Source organism: Monosiga brevicollis, genomic scaffold (genome assembly GCF_000002865.3).
Source record: "Monosiga brevicollis MX1 MONBRscaffold_30 genomic scaffold, whole genome shotgun sequence".
Classification (NCBI taxonomy): Eukaryota; class Choanoflagellata; order Craspedida; family Salpingoecidae; genus Monosiga; species Monosiga brevicollis.
The window spans coordinates 201,340-222,632 of NW_001865067.1; the positions used below are offsets into that span (position 1 = coordinate 201,340).

General features: G+C 55.4%; 4 protein-coding genes across 4 annotated transcripts; 2 read left to right on the forward strand and 2 right to left on the reverse strand.

Annotated features, from left to right (window-relative positions):
- Positions 1–13,566: 13,566 nt before the first annotated feature.
- On the forward strand, positions 13,567–14,658 carry MONBRDRAFT_28947 (uncharacterized protein; the record flags this gene model as incomplete). The annotated part of the gene is made up of 3 exons (XM_001749359.1): positions 13,567–13,754; positions 13,907–14,580; positions 14,618–14,658. 3 exons carry the CDS (start codon positions 13,567–13,569, stop codon positions 14,656–14,658), a joined length of 903 nt encoding a protein of 300 aa, XP_001749411.1.
- An 801-nt stretch (positions 14,659–15,459) lies between these two features.
- MONBRDRAFT_34109 (uncharacterized protein) lies at positions 15,460–17,694 on the reverse strand (the record flags this gene model as incomplete). Its single annotated transcript, XM_001749411.1, has 9 exons — positions 17,672–17,694; positions 17,093–17,232; positions 16,883–16,950; positions 16,726–16,751; positions 16,284–16,621; positions 16,098–16,160; positions 15,953–16,023; positions 15,681–15,821; positions 15,460–15,573 (listed from the first exon to the last, which is right to left on the reverse strand). Exons 2-9 carry the CDS (start codon positions 17,214–17,216, stop codon positions 15,460–15,462), a joined length of 945 nt encoding a protein of 314 aa, XP_001749463.1. The 5' UTR covers positions 17,217–17,232; positions 17,672–17,694.
- Positions 17,695–17,926: 232 nt separating this feature from the next.
- Positions 17,927–19,349, reverse strand: MONBRDRAFT_34110 (uncharacterized protein). Its single transcript, XM_001749412.1, has 2 exons — positions 18,559–19,349; positions 17,927–18,438 (listed from the first exon to the last, which is right to left on the reverse strand). Exons 1-2 carry the CDS (start codon positions 19,249–19,251, stop codon positions 18,091–18,093), a joined length of 1,041 nt encoding a protein of 346 aa, XP_001749464.1. The 5' UTR covers positions 19,252–19,349; the 3' UTR covers positions 17,927–18,090.
- A 1,090-nt stretch (positions 19,350–20,439) lies between these two features.
- Positions 20,440–21,168, forward strand: MONBRDRAFT_28950 (uncharacterized protein; the record flags this gene model as incomplete). The annotated part of the gene is made up of 2 exons (XM_001749360.1): positions 20,440–20,554; positions 20,765–21,168. The coding sequence occupies 2 exons, from the start codon at positions 20,440–20,442 to the stop codon at positions 21,166–21,168; spliced, it is 519 nt and encodes a 172-aa protein (XP_001749412.1).
- Positions 21,169–21,293: the final 125 nt, after the last annotated feature.

Genomic DNA, 21,293 nt, shown 5'->3' on the forward strand with positions numbered 1-21,293 from the left:
GTCAGTACCTCCCTCCATCATCTGTTATGTTAATTATTTTTTTATTTTTCGAGCCACCGCATGCTGATGCTGTTCCTGCACGCAATGCTGACGCATCACTTCACAGGATGGCTATACGCCAATGCACAGGGCCTGCACCCACGGCCACGTGGAGGTGGTGAAGACGCTCTTGAACTTTGGAGCTGTTGCTCATGCCAAGAGCAACGTCAGTGCCTCCCCCTTCCTCTCTTTACCCGTATCATGGTTGACTCATAACACATGGTGCTGCCGTCGGTGGTGCATCGTACTACAGCATGGCTTGACACCACTGCACACGGCCTGCAGCAACCGTCACGTCAAGTTGGTGGAGATGCTGTTGAAGCATGGCGTTGATGCTGAAGCCAAGGACAACGTCAGTGCCTTCCTCTTGCCTGCCCCCTATACATGATGCTGTGCCTGTAAGTAACGGTGATGCAACATACCACAGTTTGGCAACACATCACTGCAAAAGGCCTGCAGTAACGGTTATGTGGAGGAGGTGGAGATGCTGTTGAAACATGGCGTTGATGCTGAAGCTGAAAACAACGTCAGTACTTTCCGCTTGCCTCTCCCCTCCCCCGTGATGACACCTGTTGCACATGATGTTGCTGTTCCCATACGTCATGGTGATACATCATCCCATAGAATGGCGATACACCACTGCACTGGGCCTGTTCTCACGGCCATGTACAAGTGGCAATGGCGCTGTTGGATCACGATGTTGATGCTACAGCCAGAAACGTCAGTATCTCTCTTTTCCATGCCCCAAAACCTGTAATGTATGAGGATGCTGTACTTGTTCATAATGGTGCTATATCAACCCACAGTGGCGTGGCGAAACACCACTGCACAATGCCTGCCTCAAGTCTCATGTGGAGGTGGTGGAGATGCTATTGAATCAAGGCGTCGCTGCAACAGTCAAGGACAAGGCCAGTACCTTCTGTCTTTGTGATACACCAACTGTCATACCTGTTCTCACTTTGTGAGGCAAGCTCATGATGACGCTGTGGCTGTCCGTGATGTTGATAAATCATTCCACAGGATGGCTATACACCACTCCACAGGGCCTGCCAACACTATCTCCTGAAGGTGGCGGAGGTGTTGCTGAAGCATGGCGTTGATGCTGATGCCAAGGACGACGTCAGTATCTCTCTCTTGACCACCCTTTTATGATCCACTTGTAGCACATGATGGTCATGCTGTACCCGTCCATAATGGTGATGCATCATGTCACAGGATGGCAATACACCTCTGCACCGAGCTTGCCTGTACGGTGAAATCAAGGTGACGGAGATGCTGTTGGTGCATGGCGTTGACGCTGAAGCCAAGAACAATGTCAGTACCTCCTCCGTTCCCTTGCCCCATTTGATGGTAAAGTTTGAATGAGGTGATGACGCTGTACTTGTACGTGCATCATGTCACAGGATGGCGAAACACCACTGCACCAAGCTTGCCTGTACGGTGAAATAAAGGTGACGGAGATGTTGTTGGAGCACGGCGTTGATGCTGAAGCCAAGGACAACGTCAGTACAGTACCCTTCCCCTACTACATAATGTTCACCTGTAGCACAAGGTGATTCTGTTCCTGTACGTCATGACTGTTGATGCATCATGCCATAGGATGGCTATACATCACTGCACAATGCCTGCATGTATGGTCGTGCGCTGGTGGTGGATATGCTGTTGAAGCACGGCGCTGATGCTACAGCCAAGGGCAAGGTCGGTATCTCTCTCGTATCCTGCCCCCATTTGATGGTAAACCTGTCATAGATGATTCTGTTCCTGGATGTGATGACAATGCATCATATCGCAGAGTGGCGAGACACCACTGCACTGGGCCTGCCTGAACGGCCTGGTAGAGGTGGTGGAGAGGCTGTTGAATAACGGCATAGATGCTGAAGCCAAGGACGACGTCAGTACAGTACCTCCTCCCACTTTTCCCCCTGTGATGATACACCTGTAGCCGTAGCGCATGATGATGATGATGATGCTGTATCTGTCCGTGATGGTGATACATCAACCCACAGGATGAAGATCAACCACTGCACGCTGCCTGCATGACCGGTTGTGTGACGGTGGTGGAGATGCTGTTGAAGCATGGCGTTGATGTTACAGCCAAGGGCAAGGTCAGTCCCTCATTCCCTTACCCCAGCTTATTGTATGCCTTTAACACATAAAAGTATTGAACTTGTACACGCTGGTGCATAATTCCACAGAACGGCGAAACACCACTGCACCATGCCTGCCGTAACGGTCGCGTCAAGGTAGTGAAGAGGCTGTTGAAGCACGGCGTTGATGCTGAAGCCAAGAATAACGTCAGTGCCTCCCTCTCTCCTTCCTCATCCTGCTCCAGCTGTCGTCCCCTTGGGCGGTCTCGTCTACACTGCAGCCCGCCGTGCGCGTCCGTTCCCCCTCTCGATCCCCCCCTTCTTTTATTCTCCGTTTTGAGATTGCAAAATCGTGTTTCTCTGCCTCCCATCCGGCATGATATTGTGACAGCAATCCGGACACCATCCCATCCCTTGCCATCACGCTCGCCTCTGCTTCCTTTGCGCGCTCCGGCGGCTTCCAGTCGCTCTTCTTTCTTTCTTTCTTTCTTTCTCTCTGCCTTGGTCCACCCGATATGACTTTTTGTTTCTCACCCAAACACTTTTTCTCTGACCTTTTATCGATCCGTCCTGCGACTTGCTCGCTCTATCTTCATACCACTCGCCTGCCGAGCGGGTCCTCGGCACTCTTAGCCTTTTTTTTTTTATCGAGACAATGAACGCGTATCGCCAAATTCCCACCTTGCGTCGCAGCGCATCTCACGTGTTCCGATGCTTTTGGCTGTGGACGGGTCCTCAGTCTGGTAAAACTCCCCTTGATTGTGGCCGTCAACGCGGACATGGTGACAAGCTGGATCCCGTGTTTGCTGCCCACGTGGCTTGCCTTGCACAAACATCGACGCCCGTCGCTGCCCCCGCTCCCGCTCCCCCTCCCCCACCGCCACCGCCGCCTGCCAGGCTGCCGTCCCTGCCCAAGCCCACACCTACCCGCGAGGTCAGCCCTCTTCCTCCTCTGCCCCGTTGCTCATCCAACTTCATGGCTTACTCATTTCCTGCAAACCTCCGTTAGACCACGGCCTCTGTTGTGGTGGCAGAGGACACTTGGCTCAAGCCGCTACTACCCGAGCGCACCACCACCCACCTTCTCCCTCATCTTGATGCCTTTCTCACGGGGGCCGTCTCGCACCTTCCCAATCGCGACGCGCTTGCCAGCATGAAAAAGATGATTGATGGGGCGCCGTTGTCTTTTTCTTCAGTGGACTGGGTTGCCTTCAAGGCGGCCGCCACCCAGGCGCTTGATGCGCTCGATCAAGCGTTACAGGCGCCGGAAGCGCTAAACAGTTGTTTGGGCCAGCTGAATCCCAACTCTGACAATCTCGAGTCAGTGCTTCAAGAGCTAGAGAGTGCGCTGGCGACATGCCCCACGCCTGAACCAGCATCGTCACCGAATACACTGCCCACGGATTTGGCAGCGGCTCTAGACAAGATCATCGCCCTCAACAGCGTGGGCCCCGAGCTGCAAGAACTGCTGACCTGTTCCAACACCAAGCTCAAAGGCCGGATTCTGGCAGTCATCGATGCTCTGGACGCCGTGACGGAAGCAAGAACCACCAATACCGACACGATGCATCGCGAGGATACGGTGCGGCGAAGCGCGCAATGCTTGGATAAAAGTGCATTAGTTTCCGCTGAGGTCTTGCCCGAGGCTTGGCAGCAGCTGTGCCAAGCCCACAACCAGCTGAGCCTGTTCGAACAGACTGGCCTGGAACAGCTCATAAGCTGGATGGAAGTGCACGAATATAAGCATCATGATTGGTACCTGGCACTTGTGCTTCACGAGACGCAAGCCCTGGTGCAGCAGCTACACGACGTGATCGACAGGCAGGCCACAACCGCTGTCCGTGCTGACTAGATTGCTCAACAGGAAGGAAAGGCTGACGACTTTGCATCCGCAACTATCGGAGCAAACGCAGGTGGACCTGGTGGCGGCACTGGAGGGGCTACTGTGTCAACGCCTCCCAGCTCCTGGTCTTTTTGCACACGTGCGATTGTGATTCAACGAGCGATTTGTACAAGGGCATGCCCTACTCATGGCTCGGTTTGTTCATATCTGCCGCTGTCCTCTTGGAATTGTATATCGCCCATGCCCTCGCCGAAAGCCCCTATTCTACTTGACTCTTTTCTCTCTCTCCTCTTCTGGTTCTATTTACCCCTTTCATGTGGGTCTCCTTTGGCCGTTTGCTCTCACTGCCCCGAGCCTAATCAACAAGCATGCGCTCCAGGGGAGTTAGGGCAACCGTTTCAGGGAGCAGCCAAGATTCTAAGGTAGGGAGCAAAGGTTATGAGTCCTGTAATGTTTAATTCAGCCCTCTTATCTTTACTTCTTCTTCTTCTTCTTCTTCTTCTTACTTATGTTCCAAGCATGGGTGATGATAAAAGACGTTAACAACGATGTTTATGTAGTTTTGTTAATAAACATAGTGTAAGTTAAAGAAGATTATACTGAAGTTAATGTTGTGGCGTTTCGTTGGAGGATTGCTCGCACTGGCACTTTTTTCTTCTCGTTGGGCGGCACTGTTTGCTTGTGTGCTTGCTGCTCCGTTAAGTGAGGTGTGTGCCGCTGTGCTTGGCCAACGTTTGCCTGTCAGTCAATACCGACGTGCTGCTTCGCTTGAAGTGTGCTACCTCAACGTCCACTTTGTCGATCTCGTTCAAGGGGGCGCTGCCACACAGCAGTGGCACCATCTGCCATCGACATGGGATCTCACTTTTCCTTCCGCACGGCTCATTAACGACGTGTTTAGAGTCACGAGCAGTTTGGTTTTCGAGACCAATCGCAATCTACGGTCAGTTCTTCACAGAGGCTTGGCACCCGCCGTGGGACACACCCGGGCGGGCAGGTGTCTCCCGGCTGCCGCTCTGCCGCCAGCGCATCAAAGTCGAGTCCGACCATTCATTCACATCCCTCCAGGTTGTCAGATATTATTGTATTTGTATTAGAAGGGGGCTTATGATATTGGTGGTGTGATATTGTTACCATGAGTGATGATGGAAAGCAGCTGTTCAGGGCGTGTGATTCATCAGATCCACAAGAGGCGCTGCAGCTGGTGACCAGTTGGAACCACCAACGTATACGAGATGCTGCCCAATTCAAAGATGGTTGGGTACGTATGCTGTTTGGTATATTGTTGTGTGATATTGACTACACTTTGAATATGTCACTGAATGGGTGACGTTATGGTATACCATGGGATGCATGTTTGCATTATGCCACAGGATGACAGGACACCACTGCACTCTGCCTGCGGTAACGGTCATGACAAGGTGGTGGAGATGCTGTTGAAGCACGGTGCTGATGCTGAAGCCACGAACAAAGTCAGTACAGTACCTCTTCCCCCCTTTACCCCCCCTATGATGGATGCTATACCTGTACGTCATGCTGATGCATCGCCCCACAGGATGGCTGGACACCACTACACAAGGCCTGCTGTAACGGTCATGACAAGGTGGTGGAGATGCTGTTGAAGCACGGTGCTGATGCTCAAGCCAAGGACGACGTCAGTACAGTACCTCCCTCTTTGCCCCTTTTGCCCCTCTGGCTGCTGCTCCCGGTCCCGCTGCTCGTCGCCTTTGCTCCCGTCCCTCGCTCCTCTGCCCCCTGCCCACCCAGGCAGCCTTCAGCGACCATTTCTTGATTTTTGCCTTGATCCCCCCGCACCCACCCTCTGATGCTCCCATTGTGGTGCACCTGTGACACTTGACGATGATGCTGTACGTTATGATGATGCATCGTCCCACAGTTTGGCGATACACCACTGCGCTGGGCCTGCATTAACGGTGATGTCAAGGTGGTGGAGATGCTGTTGAAGCACGGTGGTGATACTAAAGCCAAGCACGACGTCAGTACAGTTCCTCCCTCTTTGTCCCCCCTTTGCCCCCTCTGGCTGCTGCTCCCGGTCCCGCTGCTCGTCGCCTTTGCTCCCGTCCCTCGCTCCTCTGCACCCTGCCCACCATTTTCTTTCCCGCTCTCCCTCTTCTTCCCCCGTTTCGCGTCCGCTTTGTGTCCGTGCTACCTGCGACTTGCCTTGTTCTCCGTTGATGTCGTGACTCCAATCTGGGCGGCCCCCCACACCCCACCCCTTGCCATCGCGCCTCTGACTCCCTTGCGCACCCCAAGCAGTCTTTAGTGACCGTTTCTTGATTTTTGCCTTGATCTCCCCTTGCACCCACCCTCTGATGCTCCCATTCTGGTGCACCTGTGACACATGACGATGATGCTGTACGTTATGCTGATGCATCATCCCACAGGATGGCGATACACCACTGCACAATGCCTGCGTTACGGTGATGACAAGGCGGTGGAGATGCTGTTGAAGCACGGTGCTGATGCTAAAGCCAAGACCAACGTTAGTCCAGTACCTCCCTCTTCCCCCCTTTACCCCCCATTATGATGTATTTGTACCACATGATGATGATGATGATGCTGATGATGCTGTACCTGTGCGTTATGCTGATGCATCTTTCCACAGTATGACTTGACACCACTGCACAGGGCCTGCAAATACGGTGATGTCAAGATGGTGGAGATGCTGTTGAAGCACGGTGCTGATGCTGAAGCCAAGTCCAACGTCAGTACAGTACCTCCCTCTTTGTCCCCCCTTTGCCCCCCTATGATGGTGCACCTGTACCACATGATGATTGTGATAATGATGATGTCCTTGTACGTCATGCTGATGCATCATCCCACAGAATGACGATACACCACTGAACATTGCGTGCGGTTACGGCCATGCGGAGATGGCGGCGATGCTATTGAAGAGGGAAGTCAATGCTGAAGCAAAAGACAAGGTCAGTACAGTCATGTATCTCCCCCTTATCCACCATCCACCCCTCGTGATACACCAACTAACGTTATTCCCATTTTTGGAGAGCTAACACATGATGATGCTGCTGCATCTGCATACGATATATACTTTATGGTGGTGCAACAAACAATAGTGGGGCAGTACACCACTGCACGATGCCTGCCTTGAGGGCCATGTGGAGGTTGTGGAGATGCTGTTGAAGCACGGTGTTGATGCTCAAGCCAGGAACAAGGTTCATATCTTCCCCTTCCTCGCCCTGTTCCTGCTGCTCGTCTTTTGGGCCGTTCTACACAGCAGCCCACCCTGCGCGCCCGCCCCACCTCTCGCTCCTGTTTCTTGTTTCGTTCTACGCTATTATTTTTGTTTTGCCCTGCCCCTCGCCTTGTCCCGGTCCATGTTTCCTGCACATTACGCCCACCCGCCTCACTTGTCATTTTCTCCCTCATCCGTCATGGTATCGCTGCTTGAATCCGGGACTCCACCACCCTGTCTCTCGCGCGCTCAAACGTCTCCTTTTCTGATTAGACATCCTGCCACCTGCTTGCTTCACCTGTCAACTGCTCTTCCTTCGAGCGGCTCCTGCACACAACCTCGTCTGTGCTTGAAAAAACAAACGGATTTGGTTGCTCACCTCACATGCTCCGATCTCCCGGATACGGTCGTATTTTCAGAAAAACGAAACGGCCTTTGAAGCTGGATGTCGAAAAGGACATGGCGACAAGCTGGAGCCCGTGTTTGCTGCCCACGAGGCTCGCCTCGCACCTTCCGCCTGGCTGCCGCCCCTGCCCAGTCCCGCACCTACCCTCGAGGTGCGTCCCTCTCCTCCCTCTTCCTCAAACGCGTTTTTCACTCGAAGCCTCATCGCTCATCCGACTTGACCACGGTTTGCTCATTTCCCGCCAACCCCCATTAGACCACAGCCTCTGCTGTGGTGGCAGTGGACACTTGGCTCAAGCCGCTACTACCCGAGCGCACCACCACCCATCTTCTCCCCCATCTTGATGCCTTTATCACGGGGGCCATCTCGCACTTTCCCAAGCGTGACGCACTTGCCAGCATGAAGCAGACGATTGATGGGGCGCCGTTGTGTTTTTCTTCAGTGGACTGGGCGACCTTCAAGACGACCACCACCCAGGCGCTCGATGCGCTTGATCAAGCAGTGCAGGCGCCCAAAGCGCTGAACAGTTGCCTGGGCCAGCTGAATCCCAACTCTGACAATCTAGAATCGGTGCTTCAAGAGCTGCATGCGCTCACAACTCAGTTTGAGCTGCAGCCGGTGCTTCAAGAGCTACAGAGTGCGCTGGCGGCATGCCCCGTGCCGCCTACGGCACCAGCATCCTCACCGGATACACTGCCCACGGATCTGGCAGCGGCTTTGGACAAGGTCAACGCCCTGAATAGCGTGGGTCCCGAGCTGCAAGAACTGCTCACCAGTTCCAACACCAAGCTCAAAGGCCGTATTCTGGCATTTATCGATGCTCTAGACGTGGTGGCAAGAGCGGGAACCACCGACACCATCCATCGCGTGGCCACGTTGCGACAGTGTGCGCAGTGCCAAGAGGTTGACGCAGCACCACCGGTCGCGGCCTTGCCCGAGGCCTGGGATCAGCTTGTTCAGGCACACAACGAGCTCAGCCTGTCCACGCTCAACGGCCTGAAACAAGTAGCTCAGTGGCAAGCACCTCCCGACTACGAACATCAAGCCTGGTATCTGACGTTTGTTCATCAAGAGGTACAAGCTCTGGTGCAGCAGCTACAGGACATGATTGACTGGCAGGCCACGACGCTTTCGGTGTTGACCTCGTGCATGAGGTTGGCTGATGAGCTGGCCCAGGGCCACGCTGACGAGGTCACAGCGACACATGATGAACTAGACAAGCTGCATGAACAAATACAGGCTGCCAATGCGTTCTTGAGCGTTGCGCCGCAGGAGATGCGCCCCGGTCTTGAGCAAGGTCTAACAAAATTTGAAAAACGCCGTGCTGTCTTGCAAAAGCAGCTTTCGGGCCAATCGCGCGTGGATCACGTTGTGGAGCTGGCAGAGCTGCTGCATCAACACTTTCCAGCCCTGCTGGTACTTTTGCATCCCGAGCAGAGCATGCTAGGTGCCCGCCTCTGCAGCGTGCTTGGCCCCGATCTTCCGGCCACCCTGATTTTGGAGGCCATGACCGAGGTGGGCCGAGACTTGACCCTCTCTAGTTTGGGCCCGCTTGAGCTGCACTACAACCAAAACCACAAAGTCTACAAAGCCCATGCCGCGCTGCCTGGTTGCCCCGAGCAAGACTTGGCCGTCAAGGAGTACGCCTTTGTTCGGAAGCACCAGCAGGACCAGTGTCGCACCTTTCTTCGTGAACTTCGCGCCATGCGCCAGCTTGAGCATCCGCACATTGTTCCGGTTCTGCATGCACTGGTTGAACTGCACAGTGGCCACCCGAGTGCGTTCTTGGTGCAGCCGTGGTGTGCACAAGGTGACCTGCAGCAGTGGCTTGGCAGGGCTCGGCAGCTGGCCACCTCAAGCATTGTTGCTGGGCTCATGGCTCAGCTACGCACGGCTTTGGCTTTTATGCACAGCAAGGGCCTGGTGCACCGAGATGTGAAGCTGAGCAACGTCATGTTGGACGGCTCGGAGGATGAGCCTGTTGTGCGCCTGGGCGATTTTGACATTACCAAGGCTGCAGTGGAAGTCACGATGTTGCCGTGCACCGCCACCGCATCAGCTGGAACGGCAGGCTATATTGCACCCGAAGTGTTGTTCGGCAACGGGCGCGTCGGCGCGCGCCCAGCACAAGATGCCTTTGCTTTTGGTTGCGTTCTTTACAACACGTACATGTTTCCGCAGACGGTGCCTCCCGCTCATCCGCGTGCGGAGGATGTCATCGCTCAGTGCGATTGGGATTTGCAAGCTGATGGTACCGTCCTCAGCTTTCCGCACCTGGCCGCCCAGGTAGTTGCGACCTGGTCCTGTTGCATCATTATGCACCTTTCTCAGGCACTGACTGGTTCATGTTCCTCTTGTAGATGTGCGATCCCAAGAGCAATCTCCACAAGGAAACGCGGGCATTCCTTTCCACAGATCCAAAACTGCGCCCAAGTCTGCTCAGTGCAGTTCAAATCGCCGCCCAGCAGCCAACAGCTGCCACTCACGTCGGGCCTGCGGTTGCAGTCTTGCGCGACGCGCCCGAGCTCGTGTCTGAGGTTCGTTGACGCTCCTGTGTCCTTTATACAAAATTCCAGAAGCCTATATGTAAATCACACACCGACCTGGTTATTAGGTAGCAGAGCTTTTGAAGCAGCTTACTGCTGACGGGCGTGGCCCAAAACGCATGACTGTGCAGCGCGTGGAGCGTGTGCAAAATGCCGTGCTGTGGGAGCGCTACAGCAGGAAGAGACGCGAGATGGTGCAGCGCACTCTAGATGACGAGCACTTTGCTCGCCTCTGTACGGTGACCGTCGATGCACTGCCGGGTCAGCCGGCCTTGCTCCGGGAGTCGCTGTGCCAGGAGCGCTTGTTATTTCATGGAATTCCTTACGACGACTCGCAGCGTGACAAGATTGTGCGCCTGGGCCTGGACTATCGCTTTGCCGGGAACGGGGCTGGTACACGGTTTGGACTGGGCGTCTACCACGCCGACCATCCGGGCAAGGTGCGAGCATTTCCGCTGCTAGTGGCGTGACCACTGATTTCCAAAATTCACCATGTTTTGGCATGTTGCACAGAGCCACCAGTATGCCAGGCCTGGACCCGACGGCGAGCGCATGTTGATTATTACACGGACTCTCCTGGGTCGCGCCTTTGTTCATCAAGCCCCCAGCTGTGGTGCGCTGGCCCCGCCGCTCTTGCCCGATGCGCCCAATAACGAACGGTACGAGGTCACGGGCCTTTGTACCATGGCTACCACAGCCGAGCCGGCACTCCCACCTGTCTGACTGTTTGATATTTTACATTAGGTATGACTCGGTCATTGCCACACCGTCTGGGCAGTTTCACGAGGTGGTTGTGTTTGACAATGACCAAATCTATCCCGAGCTGGTGGTCTACTACACGGCTGACTAGATCTCACGGTGAACGATTCCGACTGCAGCGAGATTTGGTGCTGAAATCTTCTGCTCTGCTTGCGTGACTTGCATCGCAGAGCTTTGACTCTATGGGCACGACCAGCAGCTGTGTTTTAATCATTTTGTCGCTGTGCTTGCAAGTCAAATGCATAAAATTGATTTTGGTGCATCAACTCGGCTCCAGATTTCAAAGCCTAAGGAGGGACAGCGTTTCTGCGCATGTGATGCAGGGGACACGTACGGGGTCATTGCGGTTACTGCATGTGGCGTTTTGCTTTGAGACCACAATTCATTTTCTGGCGAGACGGCCAATGTCAAAGTTCGTGCCCGCAGAGTTTTGCCGGGGCTATGTAGTCAACTCCACACCCGAATGAACGATCCCGCGCAGTGCCCAGGCCAGGATGCCAGGCGTTGTGTGCGTGCCCCTGTCTGGTGTAGCCCACACACTGCAAGGCAAAGTCAACGTTTCATTCCCTTTCCGTGTTGTAATGGATGCATGCTTGCAGGTTTCGAACGGGAGGACACCCTCACGAACCCGCAGCCGTTGATGAAGATGGCCCGTGCCCCACTGTCTCTTCTTGCCAACTCCTTCTTAGCTCTCAGGCAGATCACGAGTCAAGGGGTGACCACCCGTAGCCGATGAGCGGACACAAACTGACAGTCCCACGCGTCTTTTTTTTTTTTTTCTTGATTGATGAGCTCATTGTGGACGGAAGCCTGCTGTAGCGATCAAGGGCCGCCACCGGCAGCTCTGACTGGCCGTTGCTTGTCAAGCCGTTGCCAGCTTCCTGGTTTTGGAACCGAACTAATGTGTGAACCATCACGCTGGATGCATTTTGAATAGGCTACAACCACCACCACCACCACCACGGCGCCCGCGGTCATGGGACACCCACCTCTGTGTTCCCTTCAGGGCCGATCGTCGAAAGGGCCTTACTCCTGGTTGCCAGAGACTGCTGGTCGCCGTCGACACCAAACCGGGTGTCCCAATTCTTCCTATCGCGCCACTTTGCCTGCTGGAACTGCGCCACTTTTAAGAGGATTGATGTCCCAGAGCATGCCGCCCAGGTATCCTCTGCACAGCAGTTGCAAATACAGAATGCGACTGGGACCAACGACCGCACCTGCGTTCGACTGCGCGACAGCCTGTCACAGGTCATCACAGTTTGACGCCATCTCGTCCCCGCCGACGTCGAAAGGGACGACATGGCTCCTTTCTGATTACCAACCATCACCGACACCTTCCGCCTCTTGCGCCCTCCCCTCTTGCCATTGAGCTGCCCACGAGCTGCCCTCTTGCCTGCTTTCCATCTTGCTACCCTTGATCACCCATCCACTCGCAAGCACCGCGACTCGCGATGGCCTACCAGAATGGAAAGGGGTCGTCCTGTCATCTTTCCAACGTGGCCGTTTGGCCGCTCCACCCCGGCTACCACTTGCGCCATGCACTTGCACGCGTGCACTGATATCCCCACCCAGCAACCGCCAGCCGACCGTGGTTCAAGCCGCAGTTGCACACCTGGGCGAAACGTCCTCCCCACCATTGGACCCAGTCCTTCACCAGTACGGCCACTTGCTCATCCACGGCCTGACTCGTTGCGGTGACGGAGTTTGACTCCTCGTGGGCCTCCAGGACACTCCCTGTCGACAATAAAAAAAAGTTGCACCTTCGCGACGTCCCATAGCGCTCGCCTCCCCATTTCCCCACCGCACCAGCACGCTGCTGCCTGCTGTCGACTGCATTCGCAGTTCCCACCCCTGACACTTGGGCCTCCTCGCTTCACCCGTCATCACCAACTTGCTCCTTGGTGTTCATCGTCTTTGATCCAACTGCCGGCTGCTCGACCTGCCTTGCAGACGCCGGTACTCATAGGCCAACCACGAGTCACGACAGCGACCCGCCTCCACTGCACCCACCTCCTGAGCGTTCATCGCCTCCACCTTGCTTGGACAACCTGCAGCCCCTCCCTTGGTCCAGCCTCGGCTTTCCCGTGCCGCTGGGTGGAAGATGGCTCAAGGTTGACACGGATGTCTGTGCTAGCTGCTGTTGCTACCAAGCATCTGCAGAGTGTTGCACAGATATTGAAAAGCAGTCCCGAGCCGGGCCACCATCATTGTCGCATGCGGTCCAATTCGCGTTATCACGGCTCCGTACAGGTTCCGAACACCCATCCCGGCCGCCCTCTGCCCCACCTTGGTTCGCCCACGCACCGCTTTTCTCCTCGCCCGGCCTGCACCGGCCAAAGACCATTTCGCCCCCTTCCTAACCGGGTGCCCATCGTCTTGGCCGCCAACAGGCTGCTTTCGTCCCATCCCGCTCACTTTTCCAGTTTAGTAACGTTGCCAAGCCGTCGAGGCAATCGTACTATTCCGCCGCCGCCGCCGCCCAGATCACTAGCAAGGAGAAAAAATGTGCCTGGTGCCTTGTGACGAGGCCTCTTGCTGAACAACCGAGGCATTCCTGCTGACCGCGCACGACCAGCCAGCCGAAGAGAAGGGGTACAGCGTGCTGCCGTCAGTGGCGCACAGGTACTTTACAGCGCTCGGACAGGTCGGCGCTTCTGCCGCCTCATCCAATCATGAGCGCTCCCACAACGGTCGCTGGAGCCTTGCTGCTGTTTGACATTCTACAGCAAGTGCCCGGTGATCGCTACTCAAGTCCCAGCGAGGTCACCAAGTGGCTTCTGGCGGTATCCCAGCCTTGGAGTGACCACGCCCTCGCTGTCTTCGTAGCCCACTTGTCCCAACGCCACCAGCCCCACCCTTGGTTCGTCCCGCTTATTGCCAATCGGCATGAACTCCCCTCTCACTTCATGCTTTATTTGTTTTGCTTTCCGGACTCTGCATGCCTGCCAACTTTCCGAGGCCAGGACTCACTCGGCTTGCTGTGCGTGCACGCGGGGGGCATGGGGTCCTTAGGAATAAGAACACCGCTTTGCAGGCCCTTTTGCTCCGCCTCCCGAGTGAGGACTCGGCTGCTTCAGCAGCTGCAATTTTTCAAGCTGCCACCCTCTCTCCTCCACCCCAGGACCGCCCTAAATCTTTGCGCTCCTCCGATTCACCGCCCTCCATCGCCCACCTCGTCTTTCCGGCCACCAGCGAGCAGCAGGCTTTACCGGATAAAGACATGGTCGATGGTGCAAGGCTGGGCTTGAGTGCCGCCGGCGTAACGCCCACGTCGCCGTGCCCTCAATCCAAACCTGCACTCCAGGCGCACCAAGCACCCAGCGCGCTGGTACCGGAGCGGCACGTGGGCATTCTACTCAATGCGCTCAAGTATCTGGAGCCTGGTAGCGATGCCCTCAACCTGATTGATGCTTATCTGGGTGCGCTGTTTGATCGACACCCTCCCGACTACGTGCTTCAAGCGCTGGTGCATGTGGCCCGCACTTTTCCAGAGCGCCACCTCCTGCAGGTCCTTGAAGTTTTGGTCTGCTATCCCCAGCAAGTTCACCTGCTGCGGCCCATGCTGCGTCGAGCCCAAGCGCTGCACAGCCTGACCGCATGCATTGCCACCATTCTTTCGATGGCTCCTCTCACCACCTACCGCATTCTTCTGGACGTGAGCTGTCAGTGCCACCGCGATCCACCGGGTGCGTGGGTGTATCGCCGCCCCATCCCCTCCAACAGCCTCGACTGCCACGGCGCCCCCCGGTGCCAACAACGCTTGACCCATCTCATGGCCGCCCTGCAGCGAGCGCATGCCGCTCCCGCCGACCCCTTTAATCTCCCATTGGTCATGAGCACACCGTGCTCCAGTTGTCCCAGTGATGCCGCTCTCGAATTGGAGTAAATGTGCTTGCGTCTGTTTGATGATAACTTTTTGTGGCGTCGAGACACCAGCTGCGCTGCGTCGGCTCTGCCCAAAATTTGAAGCTTCCAAGCCCCATCGATTGTTGTTTTGTTTCGAGCCAAGAAGTGATTGCCCGTTTGTGTCTGTCTCTTGTGTGTGTATTTCCAGTGTGGCCCATCCCGAGTTGTGCCGCCTGCCTTTCATCCCGGTTCTTTGATTGACAGCCCTGTTCTTGGCGAGCATCGAGTTCTGGCTTTCGCTTTTATCAGTCCTACTCCTTTCTTCCTTGGTGTGCTCAAGTTTTCAAAAGCCAAAGCCCTGTCTTCACTCGTCTGAAAACGCGCTTTCCTAATTCGAGATCATAATGCAAATCATGTTCGCTCCTGTATGAATCTGCCCTCGTTACTTTTGGCTGCGGTGCCGGAGGGCTGCTTGCCGATTGCCGCGATGAGATTTTGATTGAGTTTGAATACAGAGACCGCGAGCCGAGGGAGAAGCAAACAGGGTGTGGCGGACGACTGCACACACGTTGGCAGGGCACAGGCTACAACATGCAAAGAGGCACACGTGGACAGCAAGGTACTCTGTCCGGCCTAGGGCGAACCTCATGCTCGCCAAAAGGCTAACCGAATCTAGTTCCGAGTCTGGGGCGTGGTGCTGGCTCTGGCGAGGTGCCAGATTAGGACATGGAAACATCAATGTCCAAGCAGCTGTCCACGCCCAGCTGCTTGTGCACGCGCATGAGGCCCTTGAAGTACTTGACCGTCTTGACTTTGAGCTCCATGGTGGCATCCTGGCGACATTGAGTCCCAAGACGAGAACACCCAGAGGCAAGCGCAGTCCAGCGATGAGCATGCACGGGTCAAGGGATAAGCATTCGCTCGAACCAGGCAGACACACCTCGTCGCACACCACGACAGCGTTGGGATGATTTTGGAGCGCGGAGCAGGTCCACATGTGGTTCACACCCTCCTCAATCGCCTTGTGCAGGGCAAAGGATTTGTGGACGCCCGTTACCAAGAGGCACACCTCGCGCGCATCCTGCCAGACAGAAAATAAGAACCGAGACCAGAAAACATTGAGCACACACGGGAAACTTGCGAGCCGGTGCAAAGCAGACAAGAGCTCTTCTCAGACAGACAGAGCCTACTACGAATGAGGTCGAGGCGTACCATGACGGTGCCCACACCCACGGTCAGGGCCATGTGGGGAACCTTGGTGATATCGTTATCGAAGAAACGGGCTGCGGCAACGAACACACGGCGTGATTAGGTGGTTCTGGCACGAGGACTCTGGGATGAGGGCCGATGTACGCACCATTGGCTACGATGGTATCATATGCCAAGGTTTTGATGCGGGTGCGGCTGGCGAGCGACGACCCTGGGAGAGAGGGGGCAGGTGGAGGCAAAGGTTGAGTGATGAGATGCACAGGCTGTGATGCAAGGCGGAGAACAAGAGGGCGGCCCAGGGCTCGGGAGATCAAATGGGCTGAGCGCAACGTACCGGGTTCGTTGAACGCAATGTGGCCGTCGGGGCCAATGCCTAGTGGTCGAGGCATCGCGACAACCAAAGTGCGAGGGTAAGGGGCACGGATGAGAGGGGAACGAGTCTTGAGGCAGGTGTTTTGAACACGATGGGTTTTTGAAATACCGGCAAGAAAGAGTTCAATGCCTCCAACGGCATGGATTTTGGCTTCAAAGGCAGCGCATTCGGCCTTTAGGTCATCGGCGTTGCCGTTGAGAATGTGGGCATTTTCAGGCTTGATATCCACGTGCTTGAAAAAGTTGGTCCACATGAAGCTGTGGTATGACTCGGGGTGGTCGCGGGGCAAGCCCACATACCTATAGCAAAAACGTGGTCAGTTGGCATGGTACAGGCAAACTGCATTTGACAGCTGAACCAAGTCAAGGGGGCGGAGGGGGCAAGAAAGCAAGCGGTGACGTACTCATCCATGTTGAACGTGATGACATGCTGAGCAGTACCGACCAAAGGGGCGCAGCGGGTGTTGTCGTGTCAGTGGGCGCCGAGCAACGGGTCGTGCACGTGCAGGAAGAGCCGGCCATGCAGCAACGGCAGAGCGCGAGGGCAGGAGGGGCGCGTACCTCGAAGGAGACCTTTTTATCTTGATAGAGCTTGATGAGTTCCCGATAAGTGGGCAATGGGGTACTGCCTGTCGGGAAAAAAAAAAAAAAAAAAAAAAAGCAATGGAGTACCGGTCGAGCAAGGCCAACGGTTGCGAAGGACGGATGAGCGTTGTCTCTGGTTGGGACAGGGGTAATATCGGATGTGCTAGGAACCAAGGGTTGACGTACCGGTGGGCAAACCCAAAACAAAGGGCTTGTCGGCAGTTGGGCCAAAGTCGTTGATGCGCCGGACAATGTAGTTGGCCGTCCAGCAACCGACCTGGTCCTTGTTCTCGTAAATGTAGAGACGCATGTTGATGGAATACAGCCTGAGAGGGAGAGAGCAGGAGAGAGCGGGGAAGAGGGAGGCAGGAGCAGGAAAGATGGCGTGAGAAAGAACCGTAAGACCACGGCATTGAAGCCACCTCGCACCGAGCGAGCGAGCTACAAGACAGGAACCACCGAAGAGCAACCGCGAGCGGGGCGGGCGAGCAGCGCAGCTGGAGGTGTCAGGTTCTTCACACACACACACACACACAGACGCCACTCTATCCATGTGTCAAAAAATCATCAACATCAAGACCCCCGCCCCCAGGCTCTCGCCAGCACATAGAAGCGCGACCAGACGGCCATCCCGCTCGTCCAGTGTGGACCGCCATCCATGTGCCCCGCTGCCCTTTTTTTAATTTTTTATTCTATTTTTGCTTCCTCCTCTCTCTCTCTCTCTCTCTCTCTCTCTCTCTCTCTCTCTCTCTCTCTCTCTCTTACCTTTTTGCCTCGGTCAGCCGTTGAGAATAGAGGGTGAAAATGCTTCATTTTAGAGAGACACGGGAGACACACACACACTGTACATTGCGTCTTGCGAAACGAGAGCATGTCGCAATCTCTCCTTCACACACTAACACACACACACACGCTCTCTCTCTCTTTCTGTGTCGCCGTGCCTTCTGCTCCCTTGCAATTCAGCTCGACTCCCGTGTCTCTGCGTGTCTCTCAGCACGGGATTAGGGGTCGGGGCTCAGGCAAGGATCGCGGTCGATTTGATTGGTCGCAAGAGTCTGGGAATGAAAAAGCAAGCTAAGAAAGGAAAGAGAAAAGATGGCACAAACACACAGCAAGCGGAGGCGCACTGAAACTAAGCCTCAAAGCCGCCCGTTGGAGCCAAGGAAAAAAAAAAAAAAGCAAGACTACTTTTTGTTGATGTAGGTGTGGACGTAGTCGCGGATAATGTCCTTGAGGCCGACGTCCATGGGGAGGCCGAGTTTCTCGGCTTTGCTGCAGTCAACGTGGGGGCAGACGTTGATTTCCTTGACGGTGGTGGTACCGCCGGCGGCCTCGACCTGCTTGATGGTGCCAATCTTGATGCCTTCCTCCTGGGCGACGGCCTGTGCGGCTTCCCAGATCATGGCCAGGGTAAAGCTTTTGGCGGGCAGCTGAACGACGCGGTTGTGGCCCATGGCTTCCCCATCCACCTTGCTAGCCAGGTGAATGAGGCCGGCCACGTTGTTGTTCAGAGCCGAGCAGGGATAAGGCACCTATAAAGAGGGCAGGGGATGGGGACACGAGAGCGTCAGGGATGAGCAGAAGGGATCAGCACGAGGGGCGGGCTGAGCGAACCACATCAAGGCGCGCCAATGGCGGTGGGCCAAACGTACGTCCATGGGCAGGGGGACCTCGTAGTCTTTGCCTTCCAGGGTCTGGGTGAAAATGCCCGTGTAAGGGTAGGAGATGGAGTTGGACCAGCCGGGGCGGCCAATGACGGCGGAGAGGCGACCAACGCGGCCATCGATAAAGCCCTTGCGGGTGTAATCGCAGAGGAGGAGCTCAACGCAGGCCTTTTGGCAGCCGTAGGAGACGGGGGAGAGACGGAAAGACTCCTCATGCACGGGGTGGGACTTGTTGTAGTCGTTGAAGCAGGTGACGTAGTCAGTGCTGACGTAGACGTAGATTTGAGGGCGACCGAGGGTAGCGGTCAAGCCACGCACGGCCTCCATGACGTTGATGCTGCCAAAGAGGTTGATCTTCATGCCCAGGTCAAAGTTCTCCTCGGCGTAGCCCGAGAGGAGGGCGGCGAGGTGGATCGTGGTGACATGGGCATGGCCTTCGGGATCAAGCAGCTTGACCATGGTCTCCTTGTCGGTCAGATCGCCCAGCACCACGCTCGTCCGGGGATCGTCGCGCACGGCCTGGCTCACCGCGGCGGGATCCTTGACATCGAAAAGCACAATCTTGCCCAGCTTGGCCGTCTCCGTGGGGCTCACGTGCATTTCCTCGAGCTTGATCAGCTGCTCGCACAGCCGAGCGCCCACCAGGCCGCCCGCACCCAAAATAACCAGCTTGATCGACATGATGTCGTGTCGCGTCACAGAAACGTGAAAGAAGAGCTGCCAATGAAAGATGAGCGCGCAGGTGTGTCGAGGGGAGAAAGATCGCCGCTGTCTTCCAGTCCTACGCCAGTGGTTTGATCAAACGTTGAAATCGGGCAATGAGTGAGCTGCCGAGGGCGCGAGTGAACAAGACGAGTCGCGGTGATGCTTTCACGTGCCCACTGGCGTGCCCGGCGATCCATGAAAAAGTGGAGACAGCAAAAAGACAAAGAGCAAAAAGCAAAAAAAAAAAAAGCAGATCTTGTCTACCGTTCCCTGCCATCAGATCGCGCCCTGGATCCAGAAAGACACGACCCCAACGAGGGGCCCCGAACAGCAGCAGCAGCAGCAGCAGCAGCAGCAGCAGCAGCAGCAGCAGCAGCAGCAGCAGCAGCAGCAGCAGCAGCAGCAGCAGCAGCAGCAGCGCCCGCCCGTTCACTGGACTTACACACACACGAAATATCAAAATGAGCGAGGTATAATAATAATTAGTAATGTAAGAGATGGAGAATGGTCAAGGCAAAGTTTGAGAGATAGGGAGGTTGCGGGTGAAGAGGGACAGAGATAGGGCATGAGAGAGCGAGAGAAATAGACGAAAATAAAGGGTGATAGAGACAAAAGCAGAGACGGAGGTGGAGAGCTTGATGAAGCCAGAGACGGAGACAGGGACAGACACAGATGCAGAGGCAGGGACAGAGACAAGAGCAACAAAAGGGTGACACACACACACACACAAAAGACCCAAACAAAAACATCTGCTGACATCTTAAAAATTCTGACAATTGCTGTCAAGCGCCCGCTGCTTACATGTGCTGCAGCAAGTTATTCCCTATTTGTCCCCCGGGGGATTCAGGGTTCAAACCTGAAGCATCTTCGAGCAACTCAAGTCAATCGCAACGACAACCTGTATAACCCAAAGGGAGGAGAAAAAAAAGCTCATCTTTGCTGACTCTGGTTTGCGTCACTCTCTCTCTCTCAGTGTCGGCCTTTGTGTGACAAGCGCTACGTCACACTTGTGCAGTGGCTGTTAAGGGCCAAGCCCCGTCAGCGGCCCACACTTGTGCAGCACCCGTCAACAGGGCAGAGAACGTTACAGCCAGTGTCATTCCATCAGAGAGTCGTAGTTTCACCCAAGATACTACAAAGAAAATACCAAGGCGTTTCAGAGATATGCCCCAACCACTGTCATCCATCAGAGATAGCCACCCCTACACCCTCAAGCCACATCAGTGTGTGAGTGTGTGTGTGGTGGGCGTTTGTTCTCTCACTTTCGCCCCCGTGCGTGGTAAGTGATTCCTTCCTTCTCTCTCTTAAGAGTCGCTCGTGCCTCTGAACTTGGCTTGTGATGCCCTTTGGGGTAAGTTGGGCTGGGTTGGACGCGCTCTCTGCCGCTGCCATTCATGGGCAAGGGGTAGTCAAAAGGGCAGCCAGGCCTCTCCCTCCCCGCTTACTGCTGCTGATGCACATTGGCACACCCACACGGACACAAACCGAGAGACAAGAGAGACACACATAGCGCGAAGACAAAGCCAGAAACAGGAGACTCAGAGAGAGAGAGAGAGCAGAGAGAGAGAGAGAGAGAGAGAGAGAGAGAGAGAGAGAGAGAGCAGAGAGCACACACACAGAGATGTAGCTTGTGCTTCAGCTTCTCCTGCTCTTCCTCCAAGATCCCCCTTTGCCGCTGTGTGCCGTGTGAGCTGTGCCTGCTACCCCCCTTTCGCCCCTGCCCCTGCCCCTGCCTCGGCTTCTTTCTCTCTCTCCCTGCCCCTTCTCTCTCTCTCTCTGCCTCTCTCTCTGTGCCTCTCTCTGTCTCTCTCTGCCCTTCTGCCTCTTTCTGTGCTTCTGCTTGTCCTTCTGCCCTTCTCTCTCTCTCCTGTTGCCTCTCTCTTCTTCCTCTGAGCGGGGGAGTTCTGTGGAGTTTGGGGCCTTGCGGGCTCTCCCTCTCTCTCACACTCACTCACTCTCTCTCTCTCTTTTTCTCTCTCTGTTTCTCTCTCTCTCTCTGTGTTTGGCAATGTTCTGTT